General features: G+C 50.7%; 7 protein-coding genes across 7 annotated transcripts; 3 read left to right on the top strand and 4 right to left on the bottom strand.

The window, feature by feature from the left end:
* Nucleotides 1–1,340: 1,340 nt before the first annotated feature.
* On the bottom strand, nt 1,341–2,449 carry MYCFIDRAFT_217059 (uncharacterized protein). Its single transcript, XM_007933935.1, has 3 exons — nt 2,105–2,449; nt 1,859–2,038; nt 1,341–1,798 (listed from the first exon to the last, which is right to left on the bottom strand). The coding sequence occupies exons 1-3, from the start codon at nt 2,356–2,358 to the stop codon at nt 1,465–1,467; spliced, it is 768 nt and encodes a 255-aa protein (XP_007932126.1). The 5' UTR covers nt 2,359–2,449; the 3' UTR covers nt 1,341–1,464.
* Nucleotides 2,450–3,581: 1,132 nt separating this feature from the next.
* Nucleotides 3,582–4,895, bottom strand: MYCFIDRAFT_117628 (uncharacterized protein; the record flags this gene model as incomplete). The annotated part of the gene is made up of 3 exons (XM_007933934.1): nt 3,582–4,075; nt 4,129–4,475; nt 4,531–4,895. Coding segments are annotated over 3 exons (1,206 nt in total), but the record flags the coding sequence as incomplete, so codon positions are not given.
* A 133-nt stretch (nt 4,896–5,028) lies between these two features.
* Nucleotides 5,029–7,337, top strand: MYCFIDRAFT_191497 (uncharacterized protein; the record flags this gene model as incomplete). Its single annotated transcript, XM_007933933.1, has 4 exons — nt 5,029–5,031; nt 6,270–6,779; nt 6,830–6,850; nt 6,909–7,337. 4 exons carry the CDS (start codon nt 5,029–5,031, stop codon nt 7,335–7,337), a joined length of 963 nt encoding a protein of 320 aa, XP_007932124.1.
* A 1,160-nt stretch (nt 7,338–8,497) lies between these two features.
* On the top strand, nt 8,498–10,231 carry MYCFIDRAFT_117368 (uncharacterized protein; the record flags this gene model as incomplete). The annotated part of the gene is made up of 5 exons (XM_007933932.2): nt 8,498–8,883; nt 8,950–9,234; nt 9,286–9,471; nt 9,531–9,811; nt 9,861–10,231. Coding segments are annotated over 5 exons (1,509 nt in total), but the record flags the coding sequence as incomplete, so codon positions are not given.
* MYCFIDRAFT_168811 (uncharacterized protein) lies at nt 10,089–11,949 on the bottom strand. Its single transcript, XM_007933931.1, has 2 exons — nt 10,758–11,949; nt 10,089–10,694 (listed from the first exon to the last, which is right to left on the bottom strand). Exons 1-2 carry the CDS (start codon nt 11,820–11,822, stop codon nt 10,356–10,358), a joined length of 1,404 nt encoding a protein of 467 aa, XP_007932122.1. The 5' UTR covers nt 11,823–11,949; the 3' UTR covers nt 10,089–10,355.
* A 534-nt stretch (nt 11,950–12,483) lies between these two features.
* MYCFIDRAFT_83298 (uncharacterized protein) lies at nt 12,484–13,506 on the bottom strand (the record flags this gene model as incomplete). Its single annotated transcript, XM_007933930.1, has 2 exons — nt 12,484–13,066; nt 13,121–13,506. 2 exons carry the CDS (start codon nt 13,504–13,506, stop codon nt 12,484–12,486), a joined length of 969 nt encoding a protein of 322 aa, XP_007932121.1.
* A 1,055-nt stretch (nt 13,507–14,561) lies between these two features.
* MYCFIDRAFT_179938 (uncharacterized protein) lies at nt 14,562–15,611 on the top strand (the record flags this gene model as incomplete). The annotated part of the gene is made up of 11 exons (XM_007933929.1): nt 14,562–14,676; nt 14,705–14,824; nt 14,850–14,873; nt 14,912–15,012; nt 15,065–15,093; nt 15,123–15,160; nt 15,217–15,336; nt 15,375–15,384; nt 15,417–15,453; nt 15,491–15,509; nt 15,538–15,611. The coding sequence occupies 11 exons, from the start codon at nt 14,562–14,564 to the stop codon at nt 15,609–15,611; spliced, it is 687 nt and encodes a 228-aa protein (XP_007932120.1).
* Nucleotides 15,612–15,996: the final 385 nt, after the last annotated feature.

The following is a 15,996-nucleotide window of genomic DNA, read 5'->3' as shown; positions in this document are numbered from 1 at the left end:
AGGCCTTATAGAATATCCTATTATCGAACTCTTTTCGGAGCGACTAGTAGAGCCTATCGCTATTATTCGCCTATAAAACTATTAACATTGGAATTATATACCTTAACGCGTTCTTTCTCGCTAGATTAGGATTATCCTCGTTAAACCTTTCGAGATTCAATCTCTTTCTCGTCTTCTACTATTCTTCCGGGACCTCGTAGTAATCTATAGATACTAGGTTCTCGTATAACTACTAGCACTACTTAATACCTAAGTAGTCGTACGACGTCTTAGTATACGGTATATTACCTAAGCAACTAGATATTATTAGAATAGCCCCCTTCGTTCCTACTAAGGGAATACTATATTATATCTACCTCTCTTTTAGCTATCTTTACTAATCGTTTCTTAATCGTTTCTTAAAGCGATAAGATTAGAATAATATCGGATTAAGAATCTACTTATATCTAGCTCCGGCTTAGCACTAGTCGTAGAGCAGTCGATTACGTACATATATCTATCTTCGTAGGTCTTCGGATATTACGGCATCGTAGTTACGTATTCGATAAAACGAGCCTAAATAGCGTCGCAGTTCGAGGTAATAATAATCCTATCCTATTATAAATAAGTTCTTATTCGTTTAATATTATAATAGGAATGCCCTTATATATCTTATAACGTCCTTAACGTCGTCGTCGATATATAGTACCGCTAATCGGCTTTTATAGTACTCCTCGTCGTACTCCTTAAATTCTAGCCCTTAGTAGTCCCTCTTATAGGCATTATCGTCGTTAAATCCGAGCTAAGCAGTCGTAGGGGGGCTATCCCCTTCGGTAAGATCGACCTTGAATTGCTTTTAGTATCTAAATTAGATATAATCGGAATAAGATCGGAATAGTATTAGAATAATATACAATTTGTAATAGAATAGGCCTCTCCCGCGGTAGGTTTACCGAGGATAGCGGCGTTAGTATCTAGTTCTTAGTATAGGTTAGTAGAATATTTAATATCTTTACTATTCCGTAGTTTTCTTATTCGTATTTATATTCGTAGTAAATAGTATAGGAAAGTAATAGGGAAAGGTATGCCTTTCCCCGCATATTAGTATATTATACCTTTCAGCTTAACCTCGGCTAACCCCCTGTCATTTTAGAGTTCCTAACTACCGCGGTAGTTAGCTCGGCGATTTCGGTGGTTAGACCGGCGCTGCGCTCCCAGGTACAGGGACTGCGATGGATGCCCCGGCAACTTATTTTCTTGGCCGACAGCCGAACTATACCGAACACGACTTTTCTTCTGATGACATGATGCATCCACGACTGCCTCCGCTTTGACGCCCATCAACTACGTCGACTTGAAACCCGGAAAGGAGGTCCTCATCCCAATACCTGTCAAAAAGGTTGTCCGAATGGCGCAAGCAGTCGAAGATGACATCGAGTCTAGTCCGAACGCCTGGAAACAAGCATTTCACCGGGCCTCCTAACACTATGATGCATAATCATTAAGCCAAGAGCGCCGACACGCATTGGAAAGTGATAAAGAAAAAAGGATACAGAGGGAGTAAGTATTCCAATCACGCGGCAAGACTTTCGAATTCCCACACAATCTACCAACTACCGCGTTCGAACCATACCGGAAACCCCCTTCAATTCCACCCCAACTACCACCTCTACCTCGTAGACGTTGCCTGCAAACAGGTCGTAAACCCATTCTTCCCAATCTGTCCCCCAGCACAAAGTCCCTCCGCATCAGCAAACCCAGAAGCCGAAAGTGGGCCGAGAGTACCTGCAGCATTGCCAGCAGCTTCGTGAGACTTGGTCTGTGAAGAAAGAATCAGTCTCTTACACAATCCCCTTTTTTTTGCTTTTGCAGAACTCACATCAGTCGGCGCCGGGGCAGTCTCAACCGGATAACAAGCCGTAGTACCAGAGCCCGAGATCGCACCTCCAAGACAGCCTTCGATGAAGCCAGTTGGACCGTTGATTGCGCCGCCAGCGGTACCGTCGGCTGAGCCTGCGGTTCCGGCGATGCCGCCGCCGATTTCTTGTCTTTCGTGGAGCTGTGAAGGGAGGAGGTTAGTTGCTTCGAGGAGGGCAGGTTAGGAGGAGGATGGCGTGCTTCGCACATCAGCGACTGGTGTAACGCCAGCTTCTGGGGCGGCGAAAGCAGCGGCGACAAGGCCGAGGAGAAGGAGGGTGGAGTGCATTGTGGATGGTGGTATGATGGGAGTTGTGATTGATGAGAAGCTTGAAGGCACAGGAAACGAACATCTTTCACGTTGGCGGCTGGCTGGTCTTTATATGCTAAACTCCAACTCCAACAACAACACGCAGAGCTCATCACACCCTCGGAATCTACCACTATCATAACATGGAGCATATTCTCCGCGGCTGCACTACCGGTGTTCTTGAGGGGTTTGTCGACATATAGTTTCGATAGTGAAGATCTTAAGGAGTCCAGTCCGCAGACTACACCACTTCCAACGTTCTTGCACCGAGTCATTACAAGTTTTCGTGTGTGCGGAAAAGTATGTAGGTGAAGTTCGGCATGCGGCCGAGGCTGGTAGTAGTCGTGTGTTTTTGGATGCAGGTTCTAGTGTGAGCTTCTCTTAGTATCGATGCCGGATTGGGGATTAGTAGCACGCGGTTGTTGAACTCTATTCCACTAAGGATATTTGGATAGGATGGGATAGGATGTTAGTGTTTTTGGTTGATGGATTATTGCTAGATGAGTCGTTGCGGGAGAGATGAATACGTCGAGTCCGTTGTATATGCTAAGTGTCGCGTATCGAAAGATGTGATTGCCTTCGTTGATGATTCGTGCTTGGTCAGTAGTCTCTCCACCATGTTCACAGAAAGTGCGATCGCCTATGGACTTGACTTAAGCAGTTGATACACCACGCTAGAGATAGTTCTATTTGATCAAGTGCAGCACCTGCAGCGACGATCGCACACTCCAGAATCTCACCAAAATCAGCTCCAAACAACCTCGGAGTTCGATGGAAAAACTTGTCTTCAGCTCCTGAGAGTCCTGATAGCAGGTCTCTCCTACCAACTACAACCCACACTACTCCCTAGACACCTCATTCTCAGTCCCTAGATGAAAAAACCCCCAGTACTACGAGCCACACCATTCCAATTCCAATACTTCCCACTACACAGTGTCACCTACATACATAAAACCACTCTACAGAAGACCCCTTCAGCTTTCCTTTCCCTAGCAAATTATTTAGTGCACATCTTTGCCGGTGTACTGTAGAGAAAAGCCACAAATTGCAAATTGCAATGTCAGGTCCGGATCGACTTCCTATATGCAGGTGACCTCACTCTGTAGTCTGTACCCTTCATAATAATCTAATCTAATCTCCCTCTCCCATGCCATCAAAGATCCAAAACACAAGAAGAACCAAGCGCCTAGCGTTACGCCATGTTGATGCACCTACGCCGAAAATATCGTTAAATCACTCGCTATAATATCGCTGCAACGCTTTCCAACTTCTCCAGCTGCCTCCCTCTATTATTCTATCATTTATGCTCATTTGTAAGCCCCTTGCTTTCGACAAAGGTCGCTATACGATTGTGCTTCACGTCACGACTCTCCGCCTTCGCCTTTAACGCCGCCCTGATCTCAGCCACACTCTTTTTCTCCCACGCCTGGAACTCCATGTTGCTGAGGGGCCAGAGGAGCTTGGAGCCAGAGTGAAGCATCCAGGCCTTATCGGCGAGCGGCGGAGGGGTGGAAGTCAGGGTGTCGATGTCGTTCGCAATCTCGGTGCAGAATGAGTCCAAGGGCAAGTCGTTGACGTCTTGGCCGAATGGATTCTCTAATTCCCGACCAATCTGTGCGAGGCCAAGGATGATGTATCCTGCTATTATGGTACCTGGGATGGTAACCCAGTGGAGCCTCCCGACGAGCTGGAAAGGAAGAGCGAAGACGTAGGCGTAGGTGATTTGAGCGATCGAGATGGAGTAAGCGACGGGAAGAGGTGTGTTCACCACACGCTCGCAGCCTGCTAAGACATCGCTGAAGTTGAAAAGCATATTCATAGCTTGGCCCTGATGACAACTAATCGTCAAGGTCTTGTTCTGGAATATGTCTGCGGAACGATCAGCATATGCAGCTGGCGAGTCATGCGCTCTCGCAGCTTACTTTCGATGTATGAGGCCAGATAGGCAATGACCTCCGAAGGCGTATTGCCGAGATTGTCTTTCGACGTCTTCAACAGTTGACGTGGATTATCCTCAGCCATCGGAATGCCCAGGGATTGGCCAATTGACTTGATTTTCGAGACTCTGCGCTGATGAAGCATGCTCTGGTCGGCGTCTCCCGCAAGCGTGTGCAGGTGGCTCAGCAGCGGAGCAAGATCTGGATATTCGATGGAAGGCTCGAAACGCAGCCTGTGCTTCAGAGAAACGGCAAAGGCATTGATCAGTTGAAGTGCAGCGAGCTTGGCGAGTAGGTCATGTTTACCAAGCTCTGTGGACTCCTCGTGGCGTCTAGGATAGATAGTGAGTCAGTAGCGTGAATGTCGGCCTTCTGTGCTGTACTCACTCTTGAGCATGCACCCAGATGAGGCGAGCAAGACTGCGTGCGTTGAGTGAGAGCTGCGCCCAATATTTCCGGCCCTCTGCATAGCGCTCGTAGGCAGTGGTTGAGCGGAAGGAAAGGGCCAAGCCCACGACGAAACCAGTCATGGTCAGAAGGATTGAGTCGACTTGAAGCGAATGCATGAGCTTGGAGATGCAGGTGATCAGAGTGGCCCACGCGGCCACAAATGACAGAGGCACTATCATTTTGGGCAAGATCGAGCCGTGCATTCGCATGAAACTGGGCCATTTCGAGTGGCGGCCGGTGTCTCGGGGACCTTTGAAATAGTCCTCGATGTCGACGGGATGGACACTTTGCTGATGGAACATGGGCCGTGGCACGAAACTTTCCTCGTCTTGACCGGGAGCGCCTCGCGTTGGGTCTTGAGCAGCAGGCGGAGGAGGCTGCGAGACGACGCCATTGGCTGGAGGCATCTTCTCTTGCACCGCATGGTCAACCGCGATGGTGCCCGCTGTCGCTGTCGCTGTCGCTGTCGCCATGTTGGGAGGTGGAAATGCTGATGCCGATGCCGATGCTGTGGAAGGCCGTGAGGCGCTCGTCGTGCTGTCAATGAGCTGCGATGACGCTGTCAATACCGAATCTGCGATCGAGTCTGCGGGCAAAGGAAAGAGTGACGCAAGGAAGTCGCAAACAGAAGACAAAGAAGAAAGAGCGAGCGACTTTCCCGATGAATGCAGAAGTGCAGCCCGGCCTATTGGCTCTGTCAGACAGGGAGTGTTTCGGACTCCACAGCACAATAATATCGATGAACGAGCGCCTGCTCTGCTCTTATACACACGGCGCTCTGTGACATGCGACACGACACGATGTTATGCGCTGTGAAGCGGCTCGGCCCAGCCCCTGCGCGTGCCGACGCGTCTCAGCGAATTGAAAGGTGTTTTGGAGTGGGTCTGGCATGGAACCTCGCGTCTGAACATTTACTATGAACCCCGAGCCTGCTACGGCTTGGAGTTTGGATTTGTCTGGGACTTCTTTGCGAAGGGAATCGAAGTGTGCTTTGGAAGCTTGGTCGTCGAGGTGGTTGACTGTTACAGATGCACCTTGTCGGAGGAATTCGAGAGCAATGGCTTTTCCAATTCCGGTGACGCCGCCTGTGATGGCTGCGGATTTTCCAGCCAGGAGTCCAGACATCGTGGGAATTTCTTGCGCAAACTCATTGGTTTACATGCTGAATTGAGTGTTGTGGTAGACATGTACTCTCTCTTTTAGCCGGCATGACCTGCAGCTACCCTTGTGTCGGCTCCTTGGCCGATCATCATGCATGAGGTGTGCTCTCCTCCGCTTGGCCCCACTTTGCGCTGCTGTATGCAGGTATCCTGATCTTCAGAGGAGACAGCACTTCGCAGATGCGCCACATTTGCACATCGCGTTCCTTGCTGGTCTGTCAGATGCTCACGGCTCAGCAAGCAAGCTATGCTGTATGTGCGTTGCTTGGCCGGCTGGGTTCTGACGTTGGACGTGGAGAGCTATGCTCATTTTCGGGCGACGGCCTGTTGTAGCTACTCCCATCCTCTCGTGAGATAGTAGAGCTTGCTTAATCACTTCCGCAGCTACACGAAGACGTCGGCGTAGCAAGTATGTGGTCCAGATCACTGAGCAAGCTCAATCTCGCCTCCATTCGTGATCCATCCTCTCTACCCGTAACAAGACGCCTATTCAGCCCGTCTAATCGCTCGTTCAAGACATTTACCCTCAATACAGGCGCTAAGATACCAGCCATAGGATTAGGAACGTTTCAGGATCCAGACGAGCAAGAAGATGCCGTAGCGACAGCACTGAAGGTCGGGTACCGGCACATAGACACAGCTCGAGTGTATGATACGGAAAAGCAGGTCGGCCGCGGGATGCGAAAGAGTGGCGTACCTAGGGAGGACATATTCTTGACAACCAAGCTGTGGTCAAATAGCCATCATCCTGACGATGTTGAGCCAGCGCTCAATGATTCTCTTGCAGACATGCAGACCGACTATCTGGATCTACTGTTGATGCACTATCCTTGCAGCTTCCAGAGGGGACCGAATAGATTTCCCAGAGAGGACGCAAGTGGAGAGATGCTTATGGCGGAAGGGCATGACTACGTCGACTGCTGGAAGGCGATGGAGGAACTTCTCAAGACCGGTAGGGTAAAGGCGATCGGAATGTCCAATTTCAGTAAGGAAGAGATGGAGACGATTCTTGAGAAAGGGAGTGTAGTAAGTCGTCAATAATGGCAGTCAAAGTCCGACGTGCTGACTTCGGGCAGGTCCCAGCTGTTCATCAAATGGTGCTCTCGGCCGTTTTGTGTTGAGCAGGAAGTAGATGCTGACCATTTCGACTGACAGGAACTCCATCCCTATCTCGCACAGCACAGCTTTACCGCCTGGCATCGCGAGCACGGTATTCAGCTCATCCAGTTCAGCCCGTTCGGAAATCAGAACACTTTCTACAAGCACGGTCAGTCCATGCCCAAGGTACTTGAGGATGCAGTGCTGCACGAGATCGGCCGCAAGTATTCGAAGTCTGCTGCACAAGTTGCTTTAGCTTGGGGCATTTCGAAAGGCAGATGCGTGATTCCGAAAAGCACGATTCCGTGGCAGATTGAGCAGAACCTTGACAGCGATTTCGAGCTGGCGGCGGAGGACATGGCTCGGATCGATGCGATGAACAAGAAGCTGCGGTTCAATCTCAAGGGGCTCAATTACGGATGGAGATTGTACAGCGACTTGGAGGGCGTCGGCCGAGCGCCGAGCGTGGAGCTGTCGCCATTCTAGTCGACAAATACTATCCACATTGCGGTGGTATACATGTTCTCTGCGAATGTCCATTTTGCCTTGATTCCTCTACTACTCTTCAATCCTCCTCTTGAAGTATGCATCTCTTTGAAGTAGTAATGTCGTCGAGGCGCGCGTTCGAGCCAGCTTCATGAGGGAAGATAGAGAGAGCGTTTTTGGACGATGCTGCTTGCATTGCGGTATCTCGAAGGATGCGTTCCATTTTGTCGGATGGTGCTGCAGCCTCCTTGGGACTGTCGTGAAGTGTATCATTAATGATACTTGTCACGGGAACAAGTTGATTGAAGAAGACGAAGACGATGAGACGCGCATTGCAGCATTGACTCTTTGAAGCCGCTGATCCGAGGCTTGGCGCATGCCGTCGCTGCTCCGTGAGTCCGTGTGATTAGACTTCCGGAGATCGCATCAGGCTGTATCCGAGACGCACTGGCACACCATAAGCGCTGATAGCTTCCTCATCTTCAATACAGCACCCACCTCGTAGCGCCTCGTCACCGCATGATTCAAGGCAGCAGCAAGCAAGGGGACCACACACCGATGCCCTCCATCCCGCTGTCGGGCAAAGACCATCGCAGCCAAGATCGGTAGGCTCTGAACGTCACGGCCGTTAATATTGAGACTTGGCGAGTGGTCCTGGGCTCGAGCCTGATCCCTACCTACGCAAAACCCAACCCTTGGGCGGCCCTCCCAGCGGAAGGGTATCACGAGCGAGGAGACGTCAGCTCCCTATACACGCTGATTGCATGAAATCATTTATTATTGCAGCTGGAAAGCTGTACAAAGTGTGCTGACCACCCGGACTCAGAACGATTCTAGCACTCCACCGCTCTTTAGATGGCTCTCCAGCAGCTCGGTTCACCCCCGCTCTCATTCACGAACAGTCCACGACTTGATTACAACTTGTAGATGATCGCCAATGAGTGATCTGACAGGCCACTTACAGCCATTCGGCGTCCACTCCTGCTTCGAGCATGGCAAACTACCCACTGAGACCGACATTGACTTTACAGACAGTACACGAAAACAATTCCACATCTAATGGCTTCGATCCACAATCCGCACTCATCCGGCAAAATTCAAGCACCGCCCTGATCCCTCCCAACAATCGCCCTTCGAACGACGCGGCAGAGCTCGGAACAGGTTGGAACTCCCTATCGAACTCTTTCAGTAAACATGACCAGAAGTACATCAGGAAATGCATCGCTCGAAGAGTCGTCATACTTTTGGGAGCGATGTACTCGCTGTCCTTGATCGATAGAACGACTATGGGCATTGCATTGATTGCCGGCATGGGGAGAGACCTACAATTAAGCGGCCAACGTTACAACATTCTCAACGCCATGCTCTTTGTACCCTACCTTCTCTTGCTTCTCCCTTCAACTGTGGTACTACGAAAACTCGGGCCTCGCACATTCCTTACGACGACCACATTTCTCTGGGGAATTACCACAACTGCCTCCGGTTTCGTGAAGTCTTGGACACAGTTGCTCGTCCTGCGTCTCATGCTTGGTGTTTGGGAAGCTGGGTGAGTATTGCTACTTGCGCGCCGCGCCCCTAACCATCCTCGGTCACTGACTCCGCTCCGTCGCAGCCTCTTCCCAGGTTGCATGTATCTGCTGCAATGCTGGTTTCCTCGATATGATCTGGCCAAAGCAAACGCGGATTTCTTCCTGATTGGCCTCATACCGGCATCTCTGAGCGGTCTGAATGCTGCCGGCGTCTGGAGACTGGAAGGTCTCGGACATGGACCAGATTGGTGGGGTGTTCACTACAAGAACGTAGCTTTTGGCTATCCCGCCTACAGCCCTCCTCCCAACGCTACCGCGCCCGTTTCCAATCCTAATGCAGAGTATGGGCCAGGCCTTGCTGGCTGGAGGTAACATTGTTCGAGCAAGAAAGTCTGCAGGGCTCAGCTGATGTGAGATAGATGGATATTCCTGTTAAACGGCGGCGTGACCTGTCTCACCAGCATGGTAGCCTTCTTTCTGATAGTCGACTTCCCGGAGAAGATCGTGCAAGGCGCGCGTTCATATGTCAAGTTCTTGACAAAAGAGGAAGCCACCTGGGTCGTGGAGCGCATCGATCGCGATCGCGAGGACGTGTTACCTACACCGTTCGTGTCAAGTCCCAGCTTTGTTGATAAGAAACTTTTGTGCTTACAAGTCTTGCCAGATTTATCGTCAGCGACTACTTGAAACATATTTGGGACCTCAAAATCTGGTCATTCGCAGCACTTCACGGATTGAGTGCCTTTGTTGGCTATGCCGTAGCCTTCGCACTGCCTATCATGATGATCGAGGACATGAACTTCACGTTCCCTCCCAAAGCGATGGCACTCACTGCACCACCTTACATCTTCGGAGCAATTGTCGGCCGTGTGTCTGCTCATTTCTCAGACAAGACGAAGCTTCGATCACCATTCTTGATAGCAAATTACTGCTGGACCATTGTCGGTGCGTGCACACCCTTGTACCACCGAGGCTTTCGCTAACACTCGAACAGGTCTAAGCATGATGGCGTTCGCTACCAACAACATCACCCAGTATATTGGCGTCTTTTTCGCCGTCCTCCCGAATTGCGCCAATGTCCCTGCCATCCTCACCTGGCAAGCAAACAACATCAGAGGGCAATGGAGACGAGCTCTGGTATCAGCTTTCAGCATCGGAGCCGGGGCTACGGGAGGGCTGGTGGGCGCTTTTGCTTTCAGGATGTATGACAGGCCGCACTTCTACCATGGGTATGGGCTGTGCATTGGAGCTATGGTGCTGAGTCTCGTCATCATCCTGTTGCTAGATTTGTCGTTCGTGAAGGCAAACAAGAGGGCGGGACTCGGCGGGACTGAGGGACTGGCAGGTTTCCAGTATACTTTGTGATATGCCAGACGTCGAAACGAGCCAGCCAGCCAGCCGCGATCGAGCTCGACGAAAGAACGTGATCTTTGACGATGAGAAAACCCGACGCACTGGTGATGGCGGAGATGAAGCGATGTGTGATGGTTTAAGAAGCCCTGGCCCTCGAGGTTCCTTTCACAGCCTCCACATCATCGCCACCATGATCCTCAATGCTCTCATGCACCTCCACCTCATGACTTTCCCTTAACTCCGACAGCACGATCCAGGTAGGAAAGATGCAAAGCACAGTGAGGCCAAAATTCAAACCAATGCTGACAAAATGGTTCGCATTGCCTTCAGATTGCATGGCCCAAGCAACAGTCTGTCCGAGCGCCTCGGTGCCTCTTAAAATCCCGGTATGATGGCTGAGATCGCTGAGGTCGGTGGCATACTGTCCCACGAGCCAGTAGAGGAATTGCTGGAATGCTTGGCCTCCGAATTGCCACTGAGGTGAAGATGGGAGTGTTAGTGGAGGAAAGCAGGTGAATCGAGGCCGTAATTTACTCACAAAGAAAACCAAAGCATAGCTTTTCCCAAACCCTCCCTTGAACAAGTCCCAGACCGGCGCCTCGCCCGCATCATAAAACTGCTTCTGAAGAATCGTCGCCCAAACCCACGTCCCGATCAAAACCGTAACAATCGCAACAAACCCAATCTTCGCCCTCAAATTCATCGCAACCTTCTGATTATCCAAAAGCGCCGCAATGATAAACGAACTGAAAATCCCCGCAAAGTTCGTAAGAAAGCTCGAAAACGCCCTCGCCCGCACGGTAAAATACGTCGTGAGCCAGGTACTCACAAAGCCATTATAAAAATAGCTGATGAAAAACGCCGGCAGCAATAACAAAATCCTTCGACTCACCAAAAGTCTCCCCACCGCGAGAAATTCTTCGCCCCAGCTCTCGTTCATCCGAGTAAGAATCTTCGTCCCATCTCTCCTCCACACTTTCCGCGCAGGAGATAAACACAACGCGATGGGTAACCCCAGACACATGATCCCGATAAAAACCAAATACGTCGTACTCGAAACACTCCCCTTCGTATCCGTCTTAACATTCAATCCCAAATTGATCGCCCCGCCCACAATAGGCCCTGCCGCTTTCGCCGTCTGCCAGACCGCAAGATAAAAGCCTCGATCGCCAGGTGCCGGGAATCCGATGATGATCGCCGCTTCCGCCGCCCAGAAAAAGCCCGCGGAGATCCCGCAGATCGCGGACCCCAAGAGCATGAACCAGGTGTTTGTGTTGACGTTGTTGGTGTACAGGCCTGCGCCGTAGAGGGGGTAGCCGAGGGAGCCGAGGGCGAGGCCGTACTTGAGGCCGATGCGGTTGTTTATTGCGCCGGCGAGAACGCAGACGACGGCGAAGAGGCCGTACACTAGTGCGTTGGCTGCTGAGACGGCGTAGGGGAGGGCTGCGCCGCCGGCTCCGAGGCCGCCCAGAGCGTCCCACATTCCTGGGGCGGTGAAGGATACGCCGCATGCTACGAGGATTTGGAAGGGGACGGAGCGGAAGATGGAGGGTTTCTTGGATGGGGGTGGGGGGATGGCGTCGTCTGAGGAGGAGGAGGCCATGGTGGTGGTGGTGATGGTCCGGGCCAGGGTGTGAGTGGGATGTCGAGATGTTGGGGTTGTGAGGAGATGAATGAATAATGTGGAAGAGACTTAGCATGTGTTATAGTATACTTGATCATTTAGCCTACATGCGGCCAGTATCGGTGGACTGATGAATTGATGGCGATGGCGGCGGCGATGGCGATGAAAAATTGGCGATGGCGAGTGGGTCAACATCGAGCACGCCATCGCCGCTGGGCAGACAGCGACAGCGACACGCGAGAATCGGCGTTTTCACATGTCAGCCTCGCGCAAAGCATCCCGCCAAGCCAGTTCGTCTCTGCAATGGATGTCCATCATTGCCTGCTGTAGATGTGTGAGTGATGAAGACTGGCACGCGTTGGGCGCTGAGAGGAGGTTTGATGAACTTGGCCAAATGTCGTGGGGAAAACTTCCCAGCGTTTGTTTGCAAGAGCCATATACAGTATACTGACTGTATCCAACTACTGTACAGTACTTCCCACCCTGTTCTGCAAACACTATTCCTTTGCAACCGACCAAAACAACATACTTTCAAACTTCTTGCGCAACAAAGGTCTGCCAAATTCCATGAGTGCACCACTGCGGCGCTACCAATATGCCCCAGAACTGCTCCCATCTCCAAATCCGATGCTCGGGATAATTATGCTGTGTCCATCCGGAGCCACATTTCGATTTCCTTGTATGCCCGGATGATAGAGACTCGAGTACTCATGCACATCATTGACACGTCTGCGACTTTCAACTGCTTCGCCCAGAGTGCCCAGCGTGCCGGCGTCAAGGCATCTCCGCCTTTCCACAAGGGAGTATCTGCTGCCAGAGCTGCAGCGTGGTCCTTTCTGATGCCTGCGTCTCCGACTTTCCAGAGCACCCAACCGGCAGCTCTGAGCCACTCCGTTGCGATAAGGACATCGATCGACCACAAGCGGTATTGATGAGAGTCATCCGGTACGCGTCGCTCCAGACCAGCCTTGCAAGCGTACAAAACATTGACCGGATGGGAAACACGCGGGAATTTGTTCATCGATGTTTCGTGGAGGCAATAAGCCGAGAAGCTTATAAAACAGAAATATTCTGTGGTGCCTCTTTCTTCTGCTCCTCGAATCATGGCCACCATTGAGAACGGATCCTTTGGTCTGTCTGATTGAGGACTAAATGAGTGTCGGCGACTCAAAAGAGCGCCGTCCATTCTTTGCCATGTTTCGACGATACCTGGCAGAAAAGACCTGTGAACTTTCAACATACATGTCTCCAACATGCCATGTCGTCCGGCCACTTACCAATTCAGCGTTCCATCGTGCGGAGGATACCTGCTCAGTTCGTTGGCGCTCTCCGACCTCCAGCTCTCGGATGACGATATCGTGGCCTGCTTGCGAAGCCAGCCAAGAAGACCGAGGTGGTATCTGTGATCACCACTTGTCGCAACAGCGACGAAGAAAGCTTCCCACAGTTCAGCCAGAACTACTGCTGGATTCTCGTAGTCATTGAAGGCGGCTGTAATCTTCTCGGGTATGTCCCACTCCGGCATGCGGAGGAACTGGTTGATCAATGGCCAGAATGGATTGCTGTCGACCTGAAAGACGTACTGTAGCGTGTCCGCCTTGTATTGCGGCGTGTCGTCCAGGTCCCGCGGCGCATTCGCCTTGTCCTGCGGCTTACTCGCCATGATCCCAGAGTGCTGGAGAGTCTATGCTGCGTGCTGTGTTGACATGGAAGACAGGTGGAAGTGGCTTCGAGGTCTTACTCCCGCCAGTGACTTCTCTGCTTCAGCGAATGTCTGGTCGAACTTGTCAATCGAAGCATGGATTCGCGCGCAACAAGTAAGAACGCCCGCCAGACTACCGTTGCGAGGCCAGTACGACATGCCCTGGAAAGCAACCGCGACAGCCGCCCAGTCATACCGTCAAGGCGGTACATGTCCTCAAGCAATGAATTGTTGGATAGAATCTCGTATGGCTCAATTCTCGTCTCGCTGTTCGGTCTGGCATCGATTCCAGGACTTGTCACACTGCATCGCAAGGCAAAGCCGTTACAATGTTCGGGCTAATCAATGAGGCTTCAGTACGCTCTAATGAGACTTATTTGAATCGTTTGGCACTTGTCTCGTCGAGAGTCGTCGAGCACTTGAAAAGCGAGCCAAGTATGGATCGAGATGACAAAGCAAATGCTTGGCAAAAGCAGCGAAGGATGTGACCAGAACTACGCAGGCAGTCTCAGACTCTACAACAACCTGGCGATGACGTTGCTTCGACGGAAGAGACTACAACAACATCACAGCCAATGGCCCTTGATGCTCTGACTGTTTGCCGATCACGACAGCTCGCAATGTTGCCATTGACGTATCATTTCAGCCTGACCAGCTCCGCGCCGACTCAGCTCAGCTCCAAAGCTGTACCTGTACCTCGCATGTGGGTCACGCATCGTCATTATGCCTCCTGCCCTGAAGATCCACACCTCCCAACGCGTGGCAGCACGCAATCATGCTTCCAAGGTTGTTCTCTTTGGAGATGAATCGTTTAGCGTGGCCACGTTCCAAGATCTGAAGTTGGCATAACAAGGCACCGAGTTGGCAGCACTATCGAAGGCATTGGGGAATGACGTTGAAGTTGTTGCTCCAGTAGGTATATATGAACGAGTTATCCTCTTCATATTCAGACCAAGCAAGTAACAACAACAACAACACATCCCAAACACCACAAAACAAAAACTTACATCATCAACATGTCTGGACTCATGGACAAGGTCAAGGACAAAGTCTCGAGCGGCGGCTCTGGCGGCGCTTCTGGTAATCAGCCATCTGGAATTGAGAAGGGCGTTAATAGTCAAGTCCACAAGCGTAAGCATTTCCTCCTCTTCTGAAACAGCACTGACTAACACACAACATACAGAAGTTGACTCCGCCACTGACCGTGCCGGCCTCGGTGATAAGTACGACGACAAGATCAACAAGTTTGCCGACGGACAAGTCAATAAGCGGATTCCAGGTGGACAGAAATGATAAGATGTGAGGTATGAGGTATGAGATGAAGCAATGTATTCTAAGAATGTATTTGTGTATGAGAAATTGAGAGGGGGTTATCAAGTCTTTGTGATCGGTTCTACTTCATGCATAATGCCTGAATGTTCGTGGGAATACTGTGCTGATTTGAATGGCGTGCAGCTGCTTCACAATGTGCGAATTGGAATTTTCTATCGGAAGCGGAAATCATTGGCAAAGTCTTGAGCTGCCAAGGGAGAAGAAGATCATGTTGACGTAAGATATATATGACAGGTTCTCACCAGCAGCTGCAGAATTGAGCCGCCGAGAACGGTGGTCAATGGTTGAGTCTCGAGCTGCTAGGGGAGAATAAGATCATGCTGATGTGTGTGTGCCAAGTTCTCACCGACAGCTGCTTCCGAGTCTATGGACATGGTTCAGCCGTGGAGAAAGGTGGTCAGTGGTATAGTCTCAGACGGGTAGAAAAGAAGAGATGGCGTGACAGAAGACTTTGTTCCTGTGGACGGCGCGCTATCTTGCTAGCATTTGCTCCACAGTCTGTGGACAGTCATGAAGCATATCAGAACGGCAATTGACAGCATGGTCTCAATCGCCTTGAGGAGAGAATCTAGGTGTGTTGATTCGAAGAACAGTGACCACTTCACGGACTGAGAACACGGCTGAGTTGTTGAGTGCGATAGTTGATGGCATAGCCTAGAGAATTCTCTCAGATTCGGTACGAAATGTCCTCTTCAAGTACAGGATCGAGCTCTCCACGAACATGTCCTGATTAACTCATGCCCCTAAACTTAAAAGCGAAGGCTTTTACCGCGAATCGGGAGTCTTAGGGCTAGAGCTATATTAGATCCTCGAGAACAGAAATTAAGAGTATACTCTTAAGCGGCTATTAGAGAGAGAGTTCCCTTAGATTCGGTAGGAAGTTACTCTAAATTAAAGTACCGAGCTCTTTATAAATAGGCGCTTTATATAAAGTACTTCGAACTAGACCCTCGAGGATAGAAGTTAGTAGTATACTATTAAAGGACGGAAACTAACACTACTACTACTACTAGTAGTAATAGTATAGGCAACCGAGGGTAATATAACCTATAGCAATATAGGCAGCTATATTTAGTATAATAGTATAACGAGACTATCGCTTAGACTAGTAACTAGAGC

The sequence above is a fragment of the Pseudocercospora fijiensis genome, assembly GCF_000340215.1.
Source record: "Pseudocercospora fijiensis CIRAD86 unplaced genomic scaffold MYCFIscaffold_12, whole genome shotgun sequence".
Lineage (NCBI taxonomy): Eukaryota > Fungi > Ascomycota > Dothideomycetes > Mycosphaerellales > Mycosphaerellaceae > Pseudocercospora > Pseudocercospora fijiensis.
Note: the sequence above shows the minus strand (reverse complement) of the source record. Positions and strands in the feature narration are given on the sequence as shown.

Bases quoted from the DNA above. Each gene is read 5' to 3' on its own strand.
- MYCFIDRAFT_217059 (XM_007933935.1), bottom strand. From the start codon at position 2,358: ATGCTCCATGTTATGATAGTGGTAGATTCCGAGGGTGTGATGAGCTCT. The intron at 2,039-2,104 runs GTGCGAAGCACG...CTCCCTTCACAG, and splicing joins GCGTTACACCAGTCGCTGAT to CTCCACGAAAGACAAGAAAT. The intron at 1,799-1,858 runs GTGAGTTCTGCA...CTTTCTTCACAG, and splicing joins CTGCCCCGGCGCCGACTGAT to ACCAAGTCTCACGAAGCTGC.
- MYCFIDRAFT_168811 (XM_007933931.1), bottom strand. From the start codon at position 11,822: ATGGCCTCCTCCTCCTCAGACGACGCCATCCCCCCACCCCCATCCAAG. The intron at 10,695-10,757 runs GTGAGTAAATTA...TCTTCACCTCAG, and splicing joins GCTATGCTTTGGTTTTCTTT to TGGCAATTCGGAGGCCAAGC.